The 27,712-nt window shown below is 46.4% G+C and overlaps 1 protein-coding gene across 1 annotated transcript; it reads right to left on the reverse strand.

The window, feature by feature from the left end:
* Positions 1-23,304, reverse strand: LOC109890380 (SLIT and NTRK-like protein 3). Its single transcript, XM_031792627.1, has 10 exons — positions 23,026-23,304; positions 15,990-16,274; positions 15,544-15,795; positions 15,215-15,330; positions 14,347-14,981; positions 13,795-13,985; positions 12,028-12,131; positions 11,728-11,947; positions 11,371-11,497; positions 1-3,315 (listed from the first exon to the last, which is right to left on the reverse strand). The coding sequence occupies exons 2-10, from the start codon at positions 16,212-16,214 to the stop codon at positions 2,228-2,230; spliced, it is 2,958 nt and encodes a 985-aa protein (XP_031648487.1). The 5' UTR covers positions 16,215-16,274; positions 23,026-23,304; the 3' UTR covers positions 1-2,227.
* Positions 23,305-27,712: the final 4,408 nt, after the last annotated feature.

Consider the following 27,712-nt stretch of genomic DNA (forward strand, 5'->3'; position numbering starts at 1 on the left):
GTGTAATTCAGGCCATGGTTTTAGAGTAGCACCCTTTATTGTATATATTATGTGGTCAGTGTAGAGAAGGCTAAACCAGATGCAGAATTGTCCTTTACACCAGGGCTGGCCAAACTTCCTCCTGCAGAGATGCCCTCTCAACAAGCTGAGTTTCATCACTAACATGAGGAGTGTTTATGTTGGGCTGGAGCTACATTAGGGCTGTTACTAGCTTCCACAGCCACAAAGTCGTAGTTATGGGTAAACTCTGCCTATTTCAAAAAAGTATCTTCTTAAAATTAGATTTTAAACCTAACAATAATCTTAATCCTAACAAGAACCACACTGTTAACCTTATGCCTTACCCTAACCTTAAATTAAGACCAAAAAGCCAACAAAAAAATCCCATATATTTTTTACATGTGGCCAATCTTGACTTTGTGGCTGTGGTAACCAGTGGAAATCACCCTGTATCTCTCCAGGAGGAGGATTGGCCATCTTTGCTATACACTGATATAATATGATCCCATACAGTAGCAAAGCTCCAACACACAAGAAACTAAGAATAAATATAGTCACAATTTCCTCTAATATTTGTAGGAGATAAAAGCATAAAAGGTATGTCCTTTAAAAGATAATAATCGATATTTCATAGAAGTGTCTCTCCCGTGTCGAAACGCTTCGTCCTGGTTTTCTGATATTTTCCCCACTTTAAATCCAATGAAGTGACTTGACTGCCGTTTGTCCGATGAAAGTAGTCAAGTCAGCATCCCCTGTAGGAGTTTATAGCTGTGTCTCATGGTTCTCTTGCATCACAAAGGTCCTTATATTCCACCTGAGAACCTATTCAGGAAATGTCCTATTCAGGAAATGCAAATATACAAACACAAATAAACTCTTACAAATGCAAGTATACGCCTCTATCTCTTCACATGAGGAAGGCTACTTTTGACTATAATCTGGGAAATACTGTTTCAGCTTTTGATTGAATAGGGCCCTCAATTTCCCAGAGCAGCTCTGAGTCCCAGCCATTAGTATTCAAACCACTGTTTAGATAAATAGATTTGTGTTCATAGAAAAATAAGCCTTGACCACTTGCTGGCTGCTTGCAGGCCCCGGTCAAATACGTGTGTCAAATACATTCAAATACTGTACTTGAGCTGCCTTTGAGTTAGTTTGCCCAGTACAACTGTGGCACCAACGGAATAGCCCCATAAGTGTGTACTCATCTCAAGCACTTTTTTGAACGTATCGGACATGTGTATTAGACCCAGGTCTGGCTGCTAATTGCTAAGGCACTTGACTGTGTCATATCTCTTTCTTCCTCTTTCCACACCACAGGAGGCTGGTGAGAGGATGACGGCTCATAATAATGGCTGGGACAGAGTGAATGGAATGGGACCCAACACATGTTGGATACCATTCCATTATTCTGTTCCAGCCATTACAATGAGCCCGTCCTCCTCAATGAATGTACCACCAGCATCCTGTGGTCCACGGTAACACTCAGACACAGTGACACTAATACCAGGGATGTAGTGTCCAGGGTAAACCCACTTCAACACCTCTTCCACATTCTTTTCATATGGAAAGTGTTACATGCTACATTAGACGACCGTCAGACTGGGACTCTGCGTTTACACCCCCCTCTCTTTACCACTTCATTTCTGACTCCTCCCTGTGTCTCAGTCTCTCTCTCTCTCTCTCACACTGTGTTTCATGATGTTATTGGAGAGGCAGAGCAACTGAGTGTCTCATCAGCAGGTCTTTCGAGAGAAAACATGAACACACACACTCTATTGTCTAACATGAACAAACACACGCCCACTATATTGTCTAACATGAACACACACACACACACACCCACCCACCACATTGTTTAACATGAAAACACACACACACACACACACACACACACACACACACACACACACACACACACACACACACACACACACACACACACACACACACACACACACACACACACACACACACACACACACACACACACACACACACACACACACACACACCACATTGTCTTGCTTTGTGATGCTGGGAATAAAAAAAGCCTGATACTTAGTATTTAGTCATCAACGGTACAAAAAATAATTGCTAGTCTCAGGCACTGATCTAGGATCAGCTTATCCTTTCCAAAGCCTCATCTAAGAGTAACTTCATATACATATTACAGGAGCCATTTCTTGTCATCGCCAGCAGTTCCATAGTAACATTAGAACATCTATTAGAACTGATAAGATCTGTCCAGGACTTCCATGTAATCCGGCTTGGTACTGAGTCTCATTCTCAACTCTCGCGGGAACTCTGAGTTCTGGCTCTGATTACTACTGCTTGGCCCCGCGCACGCTGTCACTGTAGTAACCACGAGTGATTGGCTGGCTCTAGTTTCCTCTTTGGGTTCGGGGGGCTGAGGGGGTTGTGGAGGGTGGGGATAGCGGGGTGGTGGGGGACGTGTATACCTGTCCGGCAGGTCTCGGAACTCTGGGACGGCGGCGGACATTCCAGAGATCCCAAACAGGCAGTCAACCAATCCCACCTTGGGGGTGGGGCCCTGGCTGTCTATGACCGTTGGGCAGAGGGTCCCGTTTCCACGGAGATCTGAAAGAGGGGGTCCCACTGCCCCGGCAACGGTACTGATGGGGGGACGGGACACCTCCATGTTACACTCTCGCTCTCTCTCTGCCACAAAACGATAGTGTCCTTCGCTCTCTCTCTCCCCCGCCGAGGGGTATTTTCCCACGTTCCCTTTCTCTGTGGAAGCAGAGAGCTGCTTCTGTTGTTGCCATTGCTGCTTCACCACTGAATCATCCTCATTCTTATAGACTGGGCTACTGCACATGTGTGTTGAGGGACTGAGGTTAGGGTTAGGGCCAGGGTCGGCGGGGAGGATGCTATCGTAGACAAGGCTATGCTGCAAGGCAGACAGAGGAGGAGGGGTCTTCGGTACCGGTAACCTGTGGTGCTGCTGCTCGGTGAATATCCCACATTCCATCTGGATCCCGGCCAGATCCACCTCTCCCTGCCGCCGGAACGGCAGCTTGTCCCGCCTCCTCAGGGCATAGGCGATCAGCGCCGCTGCCGCAAAGAACGCCGACACGAACAGCACCAGCAGGCTGAGCACCAATACCGACAGAGGGATGGAAGTCTTAGGGAGGGGACCTAGGGGGCCATGGCCTGGCACGGGGTAGCCCAGAGAGAAATCACCGTCTGGGGCTGTGGAGCTGTTCCACTCCCCCTGGTTCTCCACCGTGGCCTGGTGGGTGTCCAGGTCTGGACAGAGGAGGTCCAGGGAAAGAGAGCGAAGGTCTGTACCTACAACAAAGATACACAATGAAAAGAAAGGCACTTTCTTTAAGTCACTGAAGTACAACAAACCAAACAAATATAGGAACAACAGTGGAAGAGCCCCATGCATTCACCTACACTGCACACCTGTGTAGAGGAGCGTCAACTTCACACATCCATGCCAGACATCAACCACATTGAAGATATGCAAGGACCTCCCTTCACTGGCCAGAGAACACAAGAAGAGGGGGGCCACGTTCACAACAAGTTCCCAGCAGGAGCCCTCCCACCTTTTGAATACTTATGTAAATGTGATATATATATATTTATGTATTTTAGAATATAGAATATATGAAGGAAAATACATTTGAATTGATTAAAGGTTCATTTTGTGCCTTTGTATAGCTGAAAAGGTCCCTGTCTGTCACGCCCTGGTCAAAGTATTTTGTGTTTATCTTTATGTATTTGGTCAGGCCAGGGTGTGGCATGGGTTTTTTGTAATTGTGGTGTGTTTGTCTTGGGGTTTTGGTGGTGGTATTGGGATTGTTGCTAGTAGGGTTATCTAGCAAGGTCTATGGCTGTCTGGAGTGGTTCTCAATTAGAGGCAGGTGTTTATCGTTGTCTCTGATTGGGAACCATATTTAGGCAGCCATATTCTTTGAGTTTGTCGTGGGTGATTGTCCTTAGTGTCCTATGTGTACTCTCGGTTAGTTTGCACCAGATAGGCTGTTTCGTTTTCGTTTATTGTTTTTTGTAGTGTTCGTGTAAGTTCGTGTTTCTTTGTTTGATTAAATATGAATCTAAATCAACACGCTGCATTTTGGTCCGATCCTTGTTCTACCTCTTCGTCAGAGGAGGATATAGAAGAAAGCCGTAACAGAATCACCCACCACCAACGGACCAAGCAGCGTGTCAACAGGCAGGAGCAGCCCAAAGAGGAGAGGCGCTATAAGGAGTTCTGGACATGGGAGGAAATCCTAAACGGAGAAGGACCCTGGGCTCAGCCTGGAGAATATCGCCGCCCCAAAGAGGAACTGGAGGCGGCGAGAGCAAAGAGGCGCCGTAATGAGGAGGCAGCACGGCGACTCGGAAGGAAGCCTGAGAATCAGCCCCAAAAATGTATTGGGGGGGGGGGGGGCTCAAGGAGAGTGTGGCAGAGTCAGGAGTCAGACCTGAGCCAACTCCCTGTTTATCGTGAGGAGCCTAGGAGGAGACCCGAACCAGAGCCGGTGTTGGAGGTCAGCGAAACAGAGACCGTGAAGGAGTTAATGGGGAAATTGGAGGAGAGAGAAATGAGGGAGTTGCTGTGTTGGTGCTTTTTGCATGGAATTCGCCCGACGGAACGTGTCGGGGATTTGATGGCACCTGGGTTAGTGCTCCATACTCGTCCTGAGGTGCTTGTTAGTCGGCTGGTGAAGTTGGTACCAGCCTCACGTACCAGGCCTCCTGTACACATCCCTAGCCTTGCACGTCCTGTGCCAACACTGCTCTCAAGATCTCCAGTACGCCTTCACGGTCTAGCCCATCCTGTGCCACCTCCACACTCCAGTCCTCCGGTAGCAGCTCCCCGCACCAGGCTTCCTGTGCGTGTCCTCGGTCCAGTAACACCAGTACCAGCACCACGCACCAGGCCTTCAGTGCGCCTCGCCTGTTCAGCGCAACCAGAGTCTCTCCTCTCCTGCGCTGCTGGATTCTCCCGCCTGTTTAGCGCAGTTAGAGTCTTCCTCCTCTCCTGCGCTGCCGGAGTCTCCCGCCTGTTCAGCCCAACCAGAGTCTCTCTCCTCTCCTGCGCTGCTGGATTCTCCCGCCTGTTTAGCGCAGTTAGAGTCTTCCTCCTCTCCTGCGCTGCCGGAGTCTCCCGCCTGTTCAGCCCAACCAGAGTCTCTCTCCTCTCCTGCGCTGCTGGATTCTCCCGCCTGTTTAGCGCAGTTAGAGTCTTCCTCCTCTCCTGCGCTGCCGGAGTCTCCCGCCTGTTCAGCGCAGACAGAGCTGCCAGTCTGCAAGGAGCTGCCAGTCTACATGGAGCAACCAGAGCTGTCAGTCTACATGAAGCAGCCAGAGATGTCAGTCTGCATGGAGCAGCCTGAGCTGCCAGTCTGCATGAAGCAGCCAGTCTACATGAAGCAGCCAGAGCTGTCAGTCTGCATGGAGCAGCCCGAGCTGCCAGTCTGCATGAAGCAGCCAGTCTACATGAAGCAGCCAGAGATGTCAGCCTGCATGGAGCAGCTAGAGCTGTCAGTCTGCATGGAGCAGCCAGAGATGTCAGTCTACATGAAGGAGCCCGAGCTGCCAGTCTGCATGAAGCAGCCAGTCTACATGGAGCAGCCAGAGCTGTCAGTCTGCATAGAGCAGCCAGAGCTGCCAGTCATCAAGGAGCTGTCAGTCTGCATGGAGCAGCCCGAGCTGCCAGTCTGCATGAAGCAGCCAGTCTACATGAAGCAGCCAGAGCTGTCAGTCTGCATGGAGCAGCCAGAGCTGTCAGTCTACATGAAGCAGCCAGAGATGTCAGCCTGCATGGAGCAGCCAGAGCTGTCAGTCTGCATGGAGCGGTCAGTCTGCAAGGAGCTGTCAGTCTGCAAGGGGCTGCCAGTCTGCAAGGGGCTGCCAGTCAGCACGGAGCCGCCAGAGCTGTCAGTCTGTAAGAAGCCGCCAGAGCTGTCAGCCTATATGGAGCAGCCAGTGCCGCCAGTCTGCCCAGCGCCGCCAGTGCCCCCAGTCTGCCCAGCGTCGCCAGTCTGCCCAGCACCGCCAGTCTGCCCGGCGTCGCCAGTCTGCCCAGTGCCGCCAGTCTGCCCAGCGCCGCCAGTCTGCCCAGCGCCGCCAGTCTGCCCAGCGCCGCCCAGCGCCGCCAGTCTGCCCAGCGGCGCCAGTCTGCCCAGCGCCACCAGATCTGCCAGTCAGTCAGACTCTTCCAGATCTGCCAGTCAGTCAGACTCTTCCAGATCTGCCAGTCAGTCAGACTCTTCCAGATCTGCCAGTCAGTCAGACTCTTCCAGATCTGCCAGTCAGTCAGACTCTTCCAGATCTGTCAGTCAGACTCTTCCAGATCTGCCAGTCAACCAGACTCTTCCAGATCTGCCAGTCAACCAGACTCTTCCAGATCTGCCAGTCAACCAGACTCTTCCAGATCTGCCAGTCAACCAGACTCTTCCAGATCTGCCAGTCAACCAGACTCTTCCAGATCTGCCAGTCAACCAGACTCTTCCAGATCTGCCAGTCAGCCAGGATCTGCCAGTCAGCCAGGATCTGCTGAGACCACCAGCCAGCCAGGATCTGGTAGATCTACCTACCTGCCTGAGCTTTCTCTCACTCCTGAGCTTCCTCTCACTCCTGAGCTTCCTCTCACTCCTGAGCTTCCTCTCACTCCTGAGCTTCCTCTCACTCCCGAGCTTCCTCTCACTCCCGAGCTTCCTCTCACTCCCGAGCTTCCTCTCACTCCCGAGCTGCCTCAGTCCCGAGCTGTCCTTCAGTCCAGTGGGGTTCTGGGTGAGGACTACTAGGCCATGGTCGGCGGCGAGGGTGGACTATCCAGGGACGAAGGGAGAGGGGACCAAGACATTAATGGAGTGGGGTCCACGTCCCGCGCCGGAGCCGCCACCATGGACAGACGCCCACCCGGACCCTCCCTATTGTTTTGAGGTGCGTTCGGGAGTCCGCACCTTAGGGGGGGGGGGGGTTCTGTCACGCCCTAGTCAAAGTATTTTGTGTTTATCTTTATGTATTTGGTCAGGCCAGGGTGTGGCATGGGGTTTTTGTAATTGTGGTGTGTTTGTCTTGGGGTTTTGGTGGTGGTATTGGGATTGTTGCTAGTAGGGTTATCTAGCAAGGTCTATGGCTGTCTGGAGTGGTTCTCAATTAGAGGCAGGTGTTTATCGTTGTCTCTGATTGGGAACCATATTTAGGCAGCCATATTCTTTGAGTTTGTCGTGGGTGATTGTCCTTAGTGTCCTATGTGTACTCTCGGTTAGTTTGCACCAGATAGGCTGTTTCGGTTTCGTTTATTGTTTTTTGTAGTGTTCGTGTAAGTTCGTGTTTCTTTGTTTGATTAAATATGAATCTAAATCAACACGCTGCATTTTGGTCCGATCCTTGTTCTACCTCTTCGTCAGAGGAGGATATAGAAGAAAGCCGAAACACTGTCCCACTATTCAAACGCCATTCAAGGGAAGTGGAACTCTAAATCTGATTTCATCAAATATAATAACGGTTTACATGAGTAGTTATATTTTAAAACACCACCAATAACTATTCATTTCAACACCAAAAAGATAGATTCTTGATCAATAATTGACAGTTTGTTTCAAATGAGTTTCAACAGCTCACTCCATCTAGGAAAACTGACCACAACCACTACAATGATGCCACACTAACCCAAAACATTTTGAAAACTGACCACAACCACTACAATGATGCCACACTAACCCAAAACATTTTGAAAACTGACCACAACCACTACAATGATGCCACACTAACCCAAAACATTTTGAAAACTGACCACAACCACTACAATGATGCCACACTAACCCAAAAAAAATGTTCGTTCACAAAACACATTCAGCAACAACCCAAAAGCATTAGTTGTGATTGGGTTGCAAAATGACCATAGTACAGTACCCTCCAACACATGTACCACTACACCTTAATGTCCCACTAATGCGGACATCTCCCTAAGCCTGTTAAGAGACTAGATTGGACTTAGTCATACATTTTGATTGAGACACTTATTTATATAATAATTATAGGAGCCACCTCCCATTTCTTATAGTCCCACACTAGGATTCTGTAGTCCCATGGTGTGGTTGTTTAATATAGCTAGAGGACTTGTAAACACTGTAGCCATTGAAAAAGCTGTTACATCATATCAAATCAAATCAAATTTGTCATGTGCCGAATACAACAGTAGACCTTACTGTGAAATGCTTACTGACAAGCCCTTAACCAACAATGGTTTAAGAAAGTTTAAGTTTAAGAAAGTAGTAATACATGTTTTTTTAGAGTAACACAATAAAATAACGAGGCTATATACAGGGGGTACCCGAGTCAATGGGGGTACAGGTTAGTCAAGGTCATTTGTACATGTAGGTAGGGGTAAAGTGACTATGCATAGATAATAAACAGTGAGTAGCAGCAGTGTAAAAAAAAATGGGGGGGGGGGGGGGGGTTAATGCAAATAGTCCTGGTAGCCATTTGATTAACTGTTCAGTAGTCTTATGACTTGGGGGTAGAAGCTGTTATGGAGCCTTTTGGGCCTAGACTTGGCACTCTTTTACCACTTGCCATGCAGTAGCAGAGAGAACCGTCTATGACTTGGGTGACTGAAGTCTTTGACAATTTTTTGGGCCTTCCTATGACACCGCCTAGTATATACAGTGCCTTGCGAAAGTATTCGGCCCCCTTGAACTTTGCGACCTTTTGCCACATTTCAGGCTTCAAACATAAAGATATAAAACTGTATTTTTTTGTGAAGAATCAACAACAAGTGGGACACAATCATGAAGTGGAACGACGTTTATTGGATATTTAAAACTTTTTTAGCAAATCAAAAACTGTAAAATTGGGCGTGCAAAATTATTCAGCCCCCTTAAGTTAATACTTTGTAGCGCCACCTTTTGCTGCGATTACAGCTGTAAGTCGCTTGGGGTATGTCTCTATCAGTTTTGCACATCGAGAGACTGACATTTTTTCCCATTCCTCCTTGCAAAACAGCTCGAGCTCAGTGAGGTTGGATGGAGAGCATTTGTGAACAGCAGTTTTCAGTTCTTTCCACAGATTCTCGATTGGATTCAGGTCTGGACTTTGACTTGGCCATTCTAACACCTGGATATGTTTATTTTTGAACCATTCCATTGTAGATTTTGCTTTATGTTTTGGATCATTGTCTTGTTGGAAGACAAATCTCCGTCCCAATCTCAGGTCTTTTGCAGACTCCATCAGGTTTTCTTCCAGAATGGTCCTGTATTTGGCTCCATCCATCTTCCCATCAATTTTAACCATCTTCCCTGTCCCTGCTGAAGAAAAGCAGGCCCAAACCATGATGCTGCCACCACCATGTTTGACAGTGGGGATGCTGTGTTCAGGGTGATGAGCTGTGTTGCTTTTACGCCAAACATAACATTTTGCATTGTTGCCAAAAAGTTCAATTTTGGTTTCATCTGACCAGAGCACCTTCTTCCACATGTTTGGTGTGTCTCCCAGGTGGCTTGTGGCAAACTTTAAACGACACTTTTTATGGATATCTTTAAGAAATGGCTTTCTTCTTGCCACTCTTCCATAAAGGCCAGATTTGTGCAATATACGACTAATTGTTGTCCTATGGACAGAGTCTCCCACCTCAGCTGTAGATCTCTGCAGTTCATCCAAAGTGATCATGGGCCTCTTGGCTGCATCTCTGATCAGTCTTCTCCTTGTATGAGCTGAAAGTTTAGAGGGACGGCCAGGTCTTGGTAGATTTGCAGTGGTCTGATACTCCTTCCATTTCAATATTAGCGCTTACACAGTGCTCCTTGTGATGTTTAAAATCTTTTTGTATCCAAATCCGGCTTTAAACTTCTTCACAACAGTATCTCGGACCTGCCTGGTGTGTTCCTTGTTCTTCATGATGCTCTCTGCGCTTTTAACGGACCTCTGAGACTATCACAGTGCAGGTGCATTTATACGGGACTTGATTACACACAGGTGGATTGTATTTATCATCATTAGTCATTTAGGTCAACATTGGATCATTCAGAGATCCTCACTGAACTTCTGGAGAGAGTTTGCTGCACTGAAAGTAAAGGGGCTGAATAATTTTGCACGCCCAATTTTTCAGTTTTTTATTTGTTAAAAAAGTTTGAAATATCCAATAAATGTCGTTCCACTTCATGATTGTGTCCCACTTGTTGTTGATTCTTCACAAAAAAATACAGTTTTATATCTTTATGTTTGAAGCCTGAAATGTGGCAAAAGTTCGCAAAGTTCAAGGGGGCCGAATACTTTCGCAAGGCACTGTAGGTCCTGGATGGCAGGAAGCTTGGCCCCAGTGGGCCGTATGCACTACCCTCTGTTGCGCTTTATGGTCAGATGACGAGCAGTTGCCATACCAGGCGGTGATGCAACCGGTAAGGATGCTCTCAATGGTGCAGATGTAGAATCTTTTGAGGATCTGGGGACCCATGCCAAATCTTTTCAGTCCCCTAAGGGGGAAAATGCGTTGTCAAACCGTGACTTTCAACGTGGCACCGTCATAGGATGCCACCTTTCCAACAAGTCAGCCCCGCTAGAGCTGCCCCGGTCAACTGTTAGTGCTGTTATTGTGAAGTGGAAACGTATAGGAGCAACAACGGCTCAGCCGCGAAGTGGTAGGCCACACAAGCTCACAGAACGGGACCGCTCTCTATCCATATAGTCTTTTTTCCCATTTAATCAAATACTATGGAAATACCCCACACCCTTTTCCCTTCCTTTCAATTAGCATTATGCCATTTATTATTCATTTATTATTCATTCATCCTTTACATTCAGCACATTATCCCGGTTATTTCCTAATAAATCTGTTGTTTATAAAGTATATACTCTTCTCCATGAATGCCTCGCCTTGTCATTTAACAGTACTCAGTTTCCTTCAGATAGAGTTATGTGATAAGTAGTATTTATCCCTTGTTGCTAAATGATTGTTTCTTTCTGACTCAGAACAAACAAGTGGTGCCCGATTAATGAATTGACATAGACACTCCTTTACACCTGGGAAGTGTCAAGGGGAGAGGAATGGTGAATGGTACGGTAATGTTAACTGTGCTAGAAAAATAAATAACGACCCGCACACTCTGTATATACACTATATAAACTCCCAGTCATTTACTGGGTAAAACACCAATTTTTCGGCAGACATTCGGTAGCCTTCAGATGTTGCTGTTTTACCCAATAAATGACTGGGAGTTTATATGTAATAGAGAGTGTGCCCCTCTCTTTATTTATTTTCGTAGCTTACAGTTTATTCGCCGTTAGTCAGTACCTCTACACAAAATAATGTTCTCTGGGTGTGCGCCAGCTCATGCTTTTTATTAGAATATTAACTGTGCTGCCATGAGCCTTAGACCCCGGTACCTGTGGTCTCTTCTGGTGAGTGACAGACCACCTCCCCCACCACCACCACCGCACTCAGGCCCTCCAGCCAGCGCTTCAGAGGGGCCGCATCACACCGGCACTCCCATGGGTTCTGCTGCAGGTCCACCTGGGTAGGAGATGATGAGAAAATGTGATTGGTGCCATACAAAATGAGGAACATCTGGACTAGTCCAGTTAGATGCTCTAGAATCCCCTTCACAGACAGACTGACAGACACACCTGTGCCCATACACGTTACACACACACACCTTTACCAATATACACCGCCCCACTACACACACCTTGTCTGCACACACACCTAACCCCCTACAAACACCCCTCCCTTCCTCCTCATACCTGCACCAGTCCAGTGAGGTGCTCTAACACCCCCTCTACAGGCAGGCTGAGGAAGTGGTTGTTGCGGAGGTTGAGGCGAGAGAGGGAGATGCCCTGGAACACTCCGATAGGAAGTGACCTCAGCAGGTTGGCGTTGAGGAAGAGCAGCTGGAGAGACGGCATGGGGCTGAACGCTCCCGCCTCCACCACACCGATCTCATTGTACTCAAAGTACAGATACCTACAAGGAGACATGATCATACAGGACCCAGGAATGTGTGTGTGTGTGTGAGTGAGTGTGTCTGTGACAGTCAGTCCTACCTGAGGTTAAGTAGACCCAGGAACATGTCTGGGCTAAGCCTCTGCAGGTTGTTGCCGTTCAGGTAGAGACTCCTCAGGGTCGGCAGGCTGGAGAACGCTCCCTCCTGGAGAACCAGACAGAGAGAAAGAGCGAGAGAGGGGAGAGGGACAGAGAGAGACAGAGAAAGAGAGAGACAGAGTAAGCAAGAGAAAGAGGGACAGAGAAAGAGAGCGACAGAAAGAGAGAGAGAAAGAGGGACAGAGAAAGAGAGCGACAGAAAGAGAGAAAGAGAGCGAGAGCGAAAGAGAAGGTAAATACAGGGACTTCATGTCCATTGTGCCACAGGTCCCCTCAATGTTATCCAGGTGTATGCTGAGATCCAGGCTATAGGCCTAATGTTTTGTTGTTTACTAATAATTAAATCATAGATATCAAACTTGGCCATCAGTGCTCCCCGTGTATGACGCCTCAGGCTAAAGACAATCTGAACCCTATGAGATCCTACGCCTAAACCTGAATAAAGGAGATCCTCTCTGGCTAATGACAGCCTGAATAAAGGAGATCCTCTGGCTAATGACAACCTGAGTAAAGGAGATCCTCTCTGGCTAATGACAGCCTGAATAAAGGACATCCTCTGGCTAATGACAACCTGAATAAAGGAGATCCCCTGGCTAACAACAGCCTGAATAAAGGAGATCCTCTCTGGCTAACAACAGCCTGAATAAAGGAGATCCTCTGGATAGTGGCAACCTGAATAAAGGAGATCCTCTGGCTAATGACAACCTGAATAAAGGAGATCCCCTGGCTAATGACAGCCTGAATAAAGGAGATCCTCTGGCTAACAACAGCCTGAATAAAGGAGATCCTCTCTGGCTAACAACAGCCTGAATAAAGGAGATCCTCTGGATAGTGGCAACCTGAATAAAGGAGATCCTCTGGATAGTGGCAACCTGAATAAAGGAGATCCTCTGGCTAATGACAACCTGAATAAAGGAGATCCTCTGGCTAATGACAACCTGAGTAAAGGAGATCCTCTCTGGCTAATGACAACCTGAATAAAGGAGATCCTCTGGCTAATGACAACCTGAGTAAAGGAGATCCTCTCTGGCTAATGACAACCTGAATAAAGGAGATCCTCTGGATAGTGGCAACCTGAATAAAGGAGATCCTCTGGATAGTGGCAACCTGAATAAAGGAGATCCTCTGGCTAATGACAACCTGAATAAAGGAGATCCTCTGGCTAATGACAACCTGAGTAAAGGAGATCCTCTCTGGCTAATGACAACCTGAATAAAGGAGATCCTCTGGCTAATGACAACCAGAGTAAAGGAGATCCTCTCTGGCTAACAACAGCCTGAATAAAGGAGATCGTCTGGATAGTGGCAACCTGAATAAAGGAGATCCTCTGGATAGTGGCAACCTGAATAAAGGAGATCCTCTGGCTAATGACAACCTGAATAAAGGAGATCCTCTGGCTAATGACAACCTGAGTAAAGGAGATCCTCTCTGGCTAATGACAACCTGAATAAAGGAGATCCTCTGGCTAATGACAACCTGAGTAAAGGAGATCCTCTCTGGCTAACAACAGCCTGAATAAAGGAGATCGTCTGGATAGTGGCAACCTGAATAAAGGAGATCGTCTGGATAGTGGCAACCTGAATAAAGGAGATCCCCTGGCTAACAACAGCCTGAATAAAGGAGATCCTCTGGCTAATGACAACCTGAATAAAGGAGATCCTCTGGCTAATGACAACCTGAATAAAGGAGATCCTCTGGCTAATGACAACCTGAATAAAGGAGATCCTGTTGTTTCCCAGGTGAAGTAGATCCAGACTGGAAAAATTCCAGAAATCTGACTTATAGATCCGCTGGATGAGGTTGCCGCTGAGGTACAGCTTCCGTCCGTTGAGGGGGCGTGGTGTAAGCTGGGACACATTATGGAAGCCGCTCTCCTTACAGTTGACTGTCAACCCTAGGTCTGGAACAATATACTGAATCAACCTTATTTGTACAGCTTATTTCATACATTTCAGCCCAAAGTGTTTTGCATTGAGAACATATGCAAAGCTAGTCTCAGAAATATGACATCATCAGACACAATGGGGCGACTTCCTGTTTACAGACAACAACATAATTCATATTTGTCACTGGTGCATAGTGCAATGATTGTCCCTGTTAGTTTGTGTCCCTTGTGGCTTGCCCACATTGTGAAGAGTACAATAGTAGCAGTCGTGGCAAATTCAAATCTTGTTGTTGTTTATATCTGTTAGCAGGAAGTCACCCTGCTGTGTGTGATGATGTCACACTGCTGAGCCAAAGAAGTCCCATCCAAACTGTACCTGAGATGTGGAGGTTACAGGTGCACCCCAGAGGACATACGATGGGGATGGGGGGGCGAGTCTGGTACCCTGCGATAGGAGGGGGCTGGTTGGGGAGGAGGCTACGCTGGGTGGGGGATGTCCTGGAGGGCCTGGGATGCTTAGTGGGCCGAGGGGACCTCTCTCTCCCCCTCCGCTCCACCGATGATGAAGAAGTCGACGAAGATGAGGTATGTGTGTTCTGATGGTGAACCATAGAGGACGGCTTGGTGGGTCTGGGCCTCCCAGGCTTGGGGTTCGCTTTTGGGTTAGAGGGCGGATGCTGAGGAGGCTGTACCCCTCCGTGCTTCTCCCTCTCTCCCTCCTTCTCCCCCTCTCCCTCCACCTCTCCGGCACACAGTTCTTTGCGTGGTATCTCCCTCAGGTCTTTCCCGTGCAGGTGGAAGGGGTATTCGCAGGTGATGTCCCCCACCACTGCGGTGTAGGGGATGTGTCCCAGCCAGGTCTGCAGCTGGACTGTCTCACAGCCACAGATCCAGGGGTTCTCCTCCAGCTGGAGCTCCATCAGGCTACGGCCCACGTACTCCAGGGTCCCGGCGTAGGCCAGGCTCTTCAGACGGTTCCCCCGCAGGTCCAGGTGGGTCAGAGACACAGATCTGGGGGTGGAAGTGATCATTACGGCTGGGGTCAATTCCATTTCAATTCAGGAATGAAACTGACATTTCGAATTGAAATGGAATTGGTGATCATGTTATTGAAGAATAAGGAACATGACTGATACATGTTATAGATGTGATTGAAAACAACTTTTTCAGACATTTACCTTGGTCAGAGCGGGAAACAGACCCATGATGTGAACATAGTGCAGGGTTATTAATCAGGTAGATACCTGAAGAGGTGAGGAGGCAGAGCAGGGATCAGGTTGTCGTTGAGGATGAGCACTCGTAATTTAAGCAGGTAGCGTAGTGCCCCGCTGTCGATGCGTTTGATGACATTGTAGTCGGCCTGTAGGTAGAGGGGATAGAGGTAAAGTCAAAGTGTTCAAATGTGACATTTTGACACAAACAGGAACTCATCAGGCTCAGGAGATCACACATAACTTATTGATTATCGTTGTCACAGTAAATATGGATGAGGACTAATCCCAGGGATTATTGATGAGGATTGACCATAGTGTTTATTGATGGTTCTGATGGGTAGTAATGATGTCAGGCCTACCTGCAGGTACTCCAGTGCCTCCAGACCAGAGAAGGTGTCGTTGCGGAACACCTCCAGCTTGTTCTCGTGGAGGTAGAGGCGTCTCAGTGTCCCCAGACCATGAAACGCCCCGGCACGGATGTCCTGCAGCGCGTTGTTGCCTAGGTTTATCGCCACGGCATTGCTATGGTGCAGGAAGCCGTTGCTATAGAGACGCCTCAAGGAGTTCCTCTGCAGGTTGAGCTTGAAGGGGCGGAGCCAGGACTGGGACACCTGATTGTTTGATTGATTGATTGGTTGGTTGACTTTATTTAATCATATACAAATACGTATATGCCAAAACAGAAACAGTACATTTAGTGCAGTAATGCAGTACAGTGCAGAACAGGGCTGTTTATTAATATACTACTGCAGTATGTATATTATAATATGAAGTACATTAGATTAAGGTAATGCAGTGCAGTCACCTGGCTGGCGTTAGTAAAGCCCCGCCCATCACAGTGCACGTGCAACACGCCCTCTTTCACCTCGCACGTGCATGGCTCGAAGCACGGTTCGTCCACCTCCTCCTCCGAGCTGTCCACCATAGGGGTGTGTGTGGAGGTTGGCGTTGGGGTGTGTGTGTGAGTGTGTGTCTGGGTCGGGGTCACACAACCCAGGACCACCACAGACAGCAGGGAGAGCCACAGCATCCTACCTCCTCTGCCTTCAGCCCAGCCCAGGGCAGCGGCACACACCCACCCCTCACCGCACTGCATACAGAAACACACACATGACTACTGTTAAATGGGATCCTATCAGACCCAGCAGAGTGATGCTTATGCATGTCCCTTTGTTTGTGAACTACTGGCACCGTCGCATTAACGTTACTGTTCCTGGTTGTACTCTGGTTTCACATCCTGGAACCAACACTTGGACTGGTACCAGAATAAAACAGATTTTCACATGAGTGAATATTTTTTAAATTTTATTTCACCTTTATTTAACCAGGTAGGCTAGTTGAGAACAAGTTCTCATTTGCAACTGTGATCTGGCCAAGATAAAGCATAGCAGTGTGAACAGACAACAACACAGAGTTACACATGGAGTAAACAATTAACAAGTCAATAACACAGTAGAAAAAAAATAGAGTCTATATACATTGTGTGCAAAAGGCATGAGGAGGTAGGCGAATAATTACAATTTTGCAGATTAATACTGGAGTGATAAATGATCAGATGGTCATGTACAGGTAGAGATATTGGTGTGCAAAAGAGCAGAAAAGTAAATAAATATAAACAGTATGGGGATGAGGTAGGTAAAATTGGGTTGGCTATTTACCGATAGACTATGTACAGCTGCAGCGATCGGTTAGCTGCTCAGATAGCAGATGTTTGAAGTTGGTGAGGGAGATAAAAGTCTCCAACTTCTGCGATTTTTGCAATTCGTTCCAGTCACAGGCAGCAGAGAACTGGAACGAAAGGCGGCCAAATGGGGTGTTGGCTTTAGGGATGATCAGTGACATACACCTGCTGGAGCGCGTGCTACGGGTGGGTGTTGCCATCGTGACCAGTGAACTGAGATACGGCGGAGCTTTACCTAGCATGGACTTGTAGATGACCTGGAGCCAGTGGGTCTGGCGACGAATATGTAGCGAGGGCCAGCCGACTAGAGCATACAGGTCGCAGTGGTGGGTGGTATAAGGTGCTTTAGTAACAAAACGGATGGCACTGTGATAAACTGCATCCAGTTTGCTGAGTAGAGTATTGGAAGCTATTTTGTAGATGACATCGCCGAAGTCGAGGATCGGTAGGATAGTCAGTTTTACTAGGGTAAGTTAGGCGGCGTGAGTGAAGGAGGCTTTGTTGCGGAATAGAAAGCCGACTCTAGATTTGATTTTAGATTGGAGATGTTTGATATGAGTCTGGAAGGATAGTTTACAGTCTAGCCAGACACCTAGATACTTATAGATGTCCACATATTCTAGGTCGGAACCATCCAGGGTGGTAATGCTAGTCGGGCGTGCGGGTGCAGGCAGCGAACGGTTGAAAAGCATGCATTTGGTTTTACTAGCGTTTAAGAGCAGTTGGAGGCCACGGAAGGAGTGTTGTATTGAAGCTCGTTTGGAGGTTAGATAGCACAGTGTCCATGGACGGGCCAGAGGTATACAGAATGGTGTCGTCTGCATAGAGGTGGATCAGGGAATCGCCCGCAGCAAGAGCAACATCATTGATATATACAGAGAAAAGAGTCGGCCCGAGAATTGAACCCTGTGGCACCCCCATAGAGACTGCCAGAGGACCGGACAGCATGTCCTCCGATTTGACACACTGAACTCTTGTCTGCAAAGTAGTTGGTGAACCAGGCAAGCCAGTCATTAGAAAAACTGAGGCTACTGAGTCTGCCGATAAGAATATGGTGAAGTCGAAAGCCTTGGCAAGGTCGATGAAGATGGCTGCACAGTACTGTCTTTTATCGATGGCGGTTATGATATCGTTTAGTACCTTGCGCGTGGCTGAGGTGCACGCGTGACCGGCTCGGAAACCAGATTGCACAGCGGAGAAGGTACGGTGGGATTCGAGATGGTCAGTGACCTGTTTGTTGACTTGGCTTTCGAAGACCTTAGATAGGCAGGGCAGGATGGATATAGGTCTGTAACAGTTTGGGTCCAGGATGTCTCCCCCTTTGAAGAGGGGGATGACTGCGGCAGCTTTCCAATCCTTGGGGATCTCAGACGATATGAAAGAGAGGTTGAACAGGCTGGTAATAGGGGTTGCGACAATGGCGGCGGATAGTTTCAGAAATAGAGGGTCCAGATTGTCAAGCCCAGCTGATTTGTACGGGTCCAGGTTTTTCAGCTCTTTCAGAACATCTGCTATCTGGATTTGGGTAAAGGAGAAACGGAGAGGCTTGGGAGAGTAGCTGCGGGGGGGCGGAGCTGTTGGCCGAGGTTGGAGTAGCCAGGAGGAAGGCATGGCCAGCCATTGAGAAATGCTTGTTGAAGTTTTCGATAATCATGGATTTATCGGTGGTGACCGTGTTACCTAGACTCAGTGCAGTGGGCAGCTGGGAGGAGGTGCTCTTGTTCTCCATGGACTTTACAGTGTCCCAGAACTTTTTGGAGTTAGAGCTACAGGATGCAAATTTCTGCCTGAAGAAGCTGGCCTTTGCTTTGCCTGACTGACTGCGTGTATTGGTTCCTGACTTCCCTGAACAGTTGCATATCACGGGGATTATTCGATGCTATTGCAGTCCGCCACAGGATGTTTTTGTGCTGGTCGAGGGCAGTCAGGTCTGGAGTGAACCAAGGGCTATATCTGTTCTTAGTTATGCATTTTTTGAACGGAGCATGCTTATCTAAATTGGTGAGGAAGTTACTTTTAAAGAATGACCAGGCATCCTCAACTGACGGGATGAGGTCAATATCCTTCTAGGATACCCGGGCAGGTGGATTAGAAAGGCCTGCTCACAGAAGTGTTTTAGGGAGCGTTTGACAGTGATGAGGGGTGGTCGTTTGACTGCGGATCCGTAGCGGATACAGGCAATGAGGCAGTGATCGCTGAGATCCTGGTTGAAGACAGCGGAGGTGTATTTGGAGGGCCAGGTGGTCAGGATGACGTCTATGAGGGTGCCCTTGTTTACAGATTTAGGGTTGTACCTGGTGGGTTCCTTGATGATTTGTGTGAGATTGAGGGCATCTAGCTTAGATTGTAGGACTGCCGGAGTGTTAAGCATATCCCAGTTTAGGTCAAAACATCATTTTATATCGTTTTATCAGCTATATGAGTTATAGTGCTATATTTAAGCACTAAGGTGCGAGGGGGTGTGGTATATGGCCAATATAACATGGCTAAGGGCTGTTCTTAGGCACAACGCAACGTAGAGTAAATATTATTATAAACTGGGTGGTTCGAGCCCTGAATGCTGATTGGCTGACAGCTGTGGTATATCAGACCATATACAAAAGGTATGACAAAACATTTATTTTTACTGCTCTAATTACGTTGGTAAACAGTTTATAATAGCAATAAGGCACCTCTGGGATTTGTGATATATGGCCAATATACCACGGCTAAAGGCTGTGTCTTGACACCCCGCGTTGCGTCATGCTTAAGAACAGCCCGTAGCTGGTATATTGGCCATATACCACAAGTCCTCTGACCTTATTGGTTAATTATAATATAATGATAGTTTATAGTATATATATTTATATAGGAGTTATTGCACGGTTCAGGATACATAATGCTTCAGGTTCCATACTAGTGTTGGGGAATAATCAGAATTAGTTGGTAACATAGGTAAGATGTTTTATATTCATCATATCATAGTTACTTCTCATCAGAATGTTTATTTTTGTATAATACTGTGTCAATACTGTGCAGTCATCTGCACAGTATTGAAGTTGCTTGGGCCGGAGAGAGGGGAGAGGTCAAGCGTGTATCTCTTGGCTCCACAATGTCTGTGTGCCAATCAATGTGTCTCTGTGATCTTGTCAAGATAGGATGGATTTGATATATGCCTGTTGATATGAGGATTTGTTTAGGTTCTGAGTTTGAGAAATGGACATAGTTTAGGAGACAAAGCTGAACGATAAATTATGGCCAATGCTGTCTGGCTATGCGTGTCTTTGCTATAAAGGATCTCAGTTGCAATGTGTAAGGGACTCTCAGAGAATTCATTTATAGACACTGAATTGATCTGAGAGTCACAGGGTTGTGATGGAGCTCATATAATTAAAAATGGACTTTATGATAACTCTGACTTGTGTGTGGTTTGCTCTCATGATTTGGTAAATACAGGAAATTTCCACGATACCAGACAGTGACGTGGAAAACACCCATTACATTCATCAACAAGGAACTAACAACAGCAATCCAAGTCCATTATAATGCATTAGGTTGATTACCATGATAATACAGCAGATAGCATGAGAGAGGATCTGAAGACCTCTTCGGGACATAAGAGGCTGCTTTAAAATCATAATGACAGTCAGAGCGATGCTGATGATGACAATAAAATAATATGTTATAAACACAGGGCCGGATGGATGAGAGGAGAAGACTGCACTCGAAAACAAGAGATGCAATATGCTGTCTTTAACCTGGAAAATGACATCAGGAGAAGGAGAAATCAGGAGTCTCTATTTGCCTGATTCATGTAACTTGGAGGCCACCATGCAGAAGGTAATGGGCTACTAATCAGAAAACAATAACAATCAGAAGCTACTAGCTAGTTCAATTGCTCCTGCATATAGACAGACACAGAGCCGGCTGGCTACTGGACGAGATTAGTTTAGAAGCAGCTAGCACACACTGAAGAAGGCCATGATAATGAAGGTAAAAATAAAAAATAAAAATAAAAAGATAATGCAATGATAACAATAACAACAAGGATAATGCAACAACAAGGATAATGTAATAAATGACGTGATCATGCTACAACAAGGATAATGCAATAAAGTGCCGTGGTAATGTAACGACAAGGACCAAGAACGTATCGATAATGTAACACTAAGGATAATGCAATAAAAGGTGATGATAAGGTCATGATTTGAATCAGTGGCTGGGAAAATACTGCAGTACGATAAACAGACAACCCGAGAAGAGATGTCAGGGAGAGGTGATTTTGGAAGGAGAGGAAAGGGACAAGAGGGGAGAAGAGGAGAAGGGGAGTGGAAAAGAAAGGGGGAGAGGAGAGGATGATAGATATGAAAAGACGAGTGGAGAGCAGGGAAGATAAGATGAGAGACGGGGGAAGTGAAGAAAATAGAAGATTGGAGTGAGGGGGAAATGAGCAGAGGAAGAGAGGGAGCAGAAGAGAGAGAAAATAAGAGGAGAAAAGAAAAGAGAGGACTGAGGGTCTTGTGAAAAGAGGAGAGGAGGAGCAGAATGTTGTGCTGAAGAAAGAGGATTGATTGCGTAACCATGAGTAACCGTGAGTCAGTCAGTCAATGCTATATCATGTCTCTCTTTCTCTCTCGCTCTCTCTCACACAGAGACACACACACAGAGACACACACAGGAGAGCTCCAAGTGAAACAGCTCAAATCTATTGATATTGATTGTATCAAAAGCCTTCCTTTTCCCTGCACACAGTGTTCCCTGGCTGGAGAGAAATAGAAGGAGAGAAAGAGAGAGAGAGAGTGTGTGTGTGTGTGAGAGAGAGGTTTGTAGATTCAGTGGATAAATACATGCAGGTTTGTATTGAGGGGATAAATACATGCAGGTTTGTATTGAGGGGATAAATACATGCAGGTTTGTATTGAGGGGATAAATACATGCAGGTTTGTATTGAGGGGATAAATACATGCAGGTTTGTATTGAGGGGATAAATACATGCAGGTTTGTATTGAGTGGATAAATACATGCAGGTTTGTATTCAGTGGCTAAATACATGCAGGTTTGTATTGAGGGGATAAATACATGCAGGTTTGTATTGAGGGGATAAATACATGCAGGTTTGTATTGAGGGGATAAATACATGCAGGTTTGTATTGAGGGGATAAATACATGCAGGTTTGTATTGAGGGGATAAATACATGCAGGTTTGTATTGAGTGGTTAAATACATGCAGGTTTGTATTGAGGGGATAAATACATGCAGGTTTGTATTGAGGGGATAAATACATGCAGGTTTGTATTGAGTGGCTAAATACATGCAGGTTTGTATTCAGTGGATAAATACATGCAGGTTTGTATTGAGGGGATAAATACATGCAGGTTTGTATTCAGTGGACTCTAGTATCCTTTTCACGCTGTAATTATGACTTAAACATATTGCGCTGGATCAATATTTAAATAGCCACTATTGAAGTATTGCAATTTGGTCCTCATTGGGTAATGACTGTCTGACCTACAAGACAACACTGTTTACTTCCTCTAGCCACTTGATTGGCTAATAACTCAGGCCAATCTCTCTCTCCTGTCACCCTCTCTCATTTTTCATCTCTCTCTCTCACAGAAATCTATTCATCCATCCATCCACTCATCTATCCATTCATCTATGCATACAGAACAGGTGTGGTTAGACCTACTTTGCTTTGCTATCGTGACTCTTCCTTCCTTCCTACCTTCCTCCCCCTGTTCTCCATCCCACGGCCCTGCACCGTGGCGCAAACCAACCAGCAATGACCGCGGCAGCTGCTTACTACAACACATATTCATGTCACATAATCCCAGCGTCTACCTTTCCTCACGAACCCCCTGTCCAACCAGGGCCGATACAGAGCTGTCCCTGCCCGGCGCAACCCGGCCACTCTTCCCTAGAAACAAAACGTACCATCCAAAACCAAGACTATGGAAATAGCTTTATCCATACAATAATGTCAATTAGTAACATTACTGGTCACAATTGTAATTATAGAATTAGTGCGTGTCCAAATAGTCATTAATATAACCTATTAAGGCACTAAATCCTTGGCACTAACGCAAACCATTTATATTCGCCTTTGTCTGCCTCCCCCTTCCCCTCCCACTAAGCGCTAAGAACCATTCAGCGGCAGTGGGGAGACCGGGTCTTTACTCACTCAGGTCCCGCGAAGATATCCACGAACAGCCGATGGGAGACTTTATGCGTTGGCTGTCGACATGGCTGTTTGCTTTTCAGCTGCACTCTTCCTTCCCTCTCTCCTTTCCTCTCCTGGAGCGGTTGAGGCGGATGGGGGGAGCAGAGGGAACGTGACAGGACTGCAATGTGGGTGAGAGAGAGAGAGAGATAGGGAGGGAGAGAGAGAGAGGGAGAGGGAGAGAGAGAGAGAGAGAGGGAGCGCGCACCGCTTCAGAATGCAGGTCTGTTCCCCTCTCCAGCGCTCAACAGTGCTGCCCGCGGGAACTCAGCTGCGGCGCGGGACTGCCACCGAACACGCGCATGATGCTGCGCGGATTGGATGACTTGTCTCTCCATCTTTGATAACCGGGTAGCCTAATTAGAGTAAAGAAAATAAAGTAGCCAAAAGGACAATAAAGAAAGAACGAATGAGTGGAGGGAAGTGGGAAACTGGGGAAGTATTCGAAGAAGAAGCTAGTTTGGATTTAGTGCCATGCTTCATCATATTTGACCGGGCGCGCTCATTTGGCGCTCTAGTCAAGTCAGCTGATTTGCCATATCTGTTTGTTATTACACAGGCCGAAAGGAAACCAGAGTAGGTCTATAGGGCTACAGGGTAGGTTACTTCGCTCAGAAACAGTTTAGTACTAGAGCGGTGGATCCTGCATTCAATGTAAATGTAATCGATGTCCATTGGGCTATTTGTAAATAAGTGTTTAAACGTAAAATCGGGTAGGTCTGTAAAAGTGACCAAATATTCTTCGTTTTGAATTATTCCTCAATCGAGGGCTGTTGACCGATGACACCACGCAGATATTAGGTTACCTAACCTGTAGGCCTAGCGGGCTATCAACTGTATCTTCACATGCACCGATGTAAAGGACCCAGGCCTTCAGCTTTACCGACAATAATTCATCATCTCATTACTTTGTTCATCTCTGCTCATGCCCTTAAGCACCAACAACGGATTTCTAGAGAACCGGTGTTTTAGTTACCATGGCGACCCGCGCCAGCCGGCATCCTTGCAGCATCCTTGCACACCTCGGTAGACTGACTTATCTTCTGCTCTTCTACTGTACTGTATACACAGAATCTACTGTATAGACTGGTTGTACACACACACACACACACTGGTTAATAATAAAAAGTGGAATTGGGCTTGAACAATAATGTGCAGGAATACATGGAGAAAGACTGGCCATAATAGCCAACATAGATCAATGCTACCCCATGGTAGACTAAGACCCGAGTGCGCTCTATTCCCGAGCGATCCCCTGGAGGAGAGCCACCACCCTGCGTGGTAAAGGGGTTGCCATGAATTTGACAGTAACTTCAAAGCAGCTCATTGGCAAGTACGTTACTGTATTTCATATTGCAGTACATCTACTGTAATCTAAATACAGAATCAAAGCAAGAACTGTGTAATGAGACAGTACAATACCGTAGAATAGACTGTATTATACAGTAACAAAGTAAATGCCACTGTAATCGTAATGAATGAGTGAATTCATTACATTCATTGAAGGGAGATGGGGTTTCTAATTCACAGCATTTTATTGTAATTACATGTAATTGGTGCAAGCAGGTTACAGCATGTCAATGAATATATCTAGAGGCCTTATTAACAACGGCTTCCAAACTGGCAGCAACTAAAAGGCCAAACAGACCAACATGACATGGCAGAATGCTCAACCATTAATGTTTGCTGCCAATCCAATCTGTCCCCTATACATTTAAAACTGACAGGTCACTACTACCGCATACCAGTTAAATTGGCACAGCACTCCCACTAACAGGTGCAACAAACATAGCCTCTGACAAGGCACGCCTCAAAATATGTTATTGAGCCAGAACAAAAATACCATGCACCCACTAGTGTTCCCCAAAAAATGTGCGCTCCAAAAATATGGAAATGCAGCAAATCTTTCCCTGGCCACAACATTTTCCCACTATGAACCATAATTTAGAGTATGCTGCATTAAGATGTTTCACAGAACTGTACTGTTGATAATGCCCAAATTACCATATAAATTACCATTTTATTTTACAGTGTGGGCCTAACAGCACATCACAACATGTACATGCAGGCCTGGCCTACATACCATTACAACCATTTCCAGTTCAATTTCACGTTGATCTCAGCTTACATTAATGTGAATTACCTATGGGTAAGGGAGTAGTACTTACCTCTATCTATCTCTCTCTCACTATGTCTCTCTCTCTCAATCTCTCTCTCCTGACAGAGACAAAAAAGGGGAATCTTTTCTCGTAGATGTTTATCAGAGAGAGAGAGAGGAAGAGACTGAGGCACTTCCAGTAATGTCAATGTGTGTGTGTGTGTTTGTTTGTGTGTGTGTGTGTGTTAGATGATGGTTATAGATTTCAGAGCTCTCAGGTGCATTAGTGTATGATAACAGTTTTCCCACAAAGCTATAATGCACAAACAATGGAAACACACACACGTACATTTACGCACACACACACACGTGTACGCATACACATGGTATAGGACCAGATACAGTGCCTTCGGAAAGTATTCAGACCCCTTGACTTTTTCCACATTTTGTTACATTACAGCCTTTTCCTGAAATGTATTAAATACTTTTTCCCCTCATCAATCTACACACATTACCTCATAATAACAAAGAGAAAACAGGTTTTTAGAAATATCTCATTTGCATAAGTTTTCAGACCCTTTTCCATTGATCATCCTTGATTGGAGTGCACCTTTGGCAAATTCAATTGATTGGGCGTGATTTGGAAAGACACACACACACTGTCTATATAAGGCAAAAACCACGAAATTGGGGAGAAAAGGGTTGTTTTAGTAGCTACTATCTTGTCTCATCGCTACAACTCCCATACGGGCTCGGGAGAGACGAAGGTTGAAAGTCATGAGTCCTCCGATGCACAACCCAACCAAGCCGCACTGCTTCTTAACACAGCGCGCATCCAACCCGGAAGCCAGCCGCACCAATGTATCAGAGGAAACACCGTGCACCTGGCAACCTTAGTTAGCGTGCACTGCACCCGGCCCGCCACAGGAGTCGCTGGTGCACGATGAGACATGGACATCCCTACCGGCCAAGCCCTCCCTAACCCAGACAACGCTAGGCCAATTGTGCGTCGCCCCACGGACCTCCTGGTCGCGGCCGGTTAAGACAGAGCCTGGGCGCAAACCCAGAATCTCTGATGGCACAGCTGGCGCTGCAGTACAGAGCCCCTAACCACTGCGCCACCCGGGAGGCCTACAGAGAGATCCTTGATGAAAACCTGCACCTTCCAACAGGAAAACCTAATCACATAGCCAAGACAACACGGGAGGGGCTTCGGGACAGGTCTCTGAATGTCCTTGAGTGGCCCAGCCAGAGCACGGACTTGAACTAGATCAAACATCTCAGGAGAGACCAGAAAATAGCTATGCAGCGACACTCCCCATCCAACCTGATAGAGCTTGAGAGGATCTGCAGAGAAGAATGGGAGAAACTCCCCAAATGCAGGTGTGCCAAGCTCGTAGCATCATAACCAAGAAGACTTGAGGCTCTAATCGCTGCCAAAGTTGCGTCAACAAAGTACTGAGTAAAGGGTCTGAATACTTATGTAAATGTTATCTTTCATATTTTTTTATACAATTGCTAAAATTTCACAACTGTTTTTTAATCAGCATTATTGGCTATTGTGTGTAGATTGATCAGGAAAACAAAGGGAACAAACTAAGGAACAGACAGATAGAGAGGGGGCAATCAACAAAGTGAAGCAGTCCAGGTGAGTCTAATGAGTGCTGATGCACGTAATGATGGTGACAGGTGTGCGTAATGATGGGCAGCCTGGTGCCCTCAAGTGCCAGGGAGGGGAAGCGGAAGCAGGAGCAGGCGTGACAACATTATAATAACATTTTTAAATATTAAAATTCATTTTACAATGGATTTCACAATACGTTAAGTCTGTGCCCTCTGGCCACTACTCTACTATGTCACAGAGGGCACTCAACATGTACAGCAATGACACAAATGACTCAAATAAATTGTCATGTCTTCACATCTACCATTTCATGGGTTGAGAGCTATCTATCCAATAGAACACAGAGGGGCTTCATTAATGGAAGCTTCTCTAATGTAAAACATGTAAAGTGTGGTATTCCGCAAGGCAGCTGTCTTGCTCCTTTACTGTTTTCTATTATTAGTACTGATCTACCACTGGCATTAAACTAAATCTGTGGGTCTACATACGCTGAGGATTCAACATTATATTGTCTGGAACCACAGCTAGTGAAATCACTGCAACCCTAAACAAAGAGTTAGACTATTATTTGTCATGGTCAAGGCATATTGATTCAATTGTTGTAAAGATGTTGAGAGGTATGTCTGTGATAAAGAGATGATCAGCATTTTTAACACCACTGTCAACCACAAGTTCTGCAGGCTCTCGTTTGATCTAATTTTGACTACTGCCCGGTGAGATGGTCAAATGCTGCAAAGAAGGACCTAGAAAAGCTGCAGCTGGCCCAGAACAGAGCAGCATGTCATGCCCTTCAATGTACCCAGAGGTCAATGTGAACAATATCCATGTTGGTCTCTTGGCTCAAAGCAGAGGAGAGATTTACTGATTTGCATATAGGTCAACTGAACAGCAAACCTGATTTAAAAAAATAAATAAAGCAACTCCTC

The sequence above is a fragment of the Oncorhynchus kisutch genome, linkage group LG16 (assembly GCF_002021735.2).
Source record: "Oncorhynchus kisutch isolate 150728-3 linkage group LG16, Okis_V2, whole genome shotgun sequence".
Taxonomy (NCBI): domain Eukaryota; kingdom Metazoa; phylum Chordata; class Actinopteri; order Salmoniformes; family Salmonidae; genus Oncorhynchus; species Oncorhynchus kisutch.

What these genes read in the sequence shown, in the direction of transcription:
- LOC109890380 (XM_031792627.1), bottom strand. Translation starts at nt 16,214, where the DNA reads ATGCTGTGGCTCTCCCTGCTGTCTGTGGTGGTCCTGGGTTGTGTGACC. An exon ending in GCTTTACTAACGCCAGCCAG is followed by an intron (nt 15,796 to 15,989) that starts GTGACTGCACTG and finishes TCAAACAATCAG; the next exon opens with GTGTCCCAGTCCTGGCTCCG. An exon ending in CTGCCTCCTCACCTCTTCAG is followed by an intron (nt 14,982 to 15,214) that starts GTATCTACCTGA and finishes TTCCACCCCCAG; the next exon opens with ATCTGTGTCTCTGACCCACC.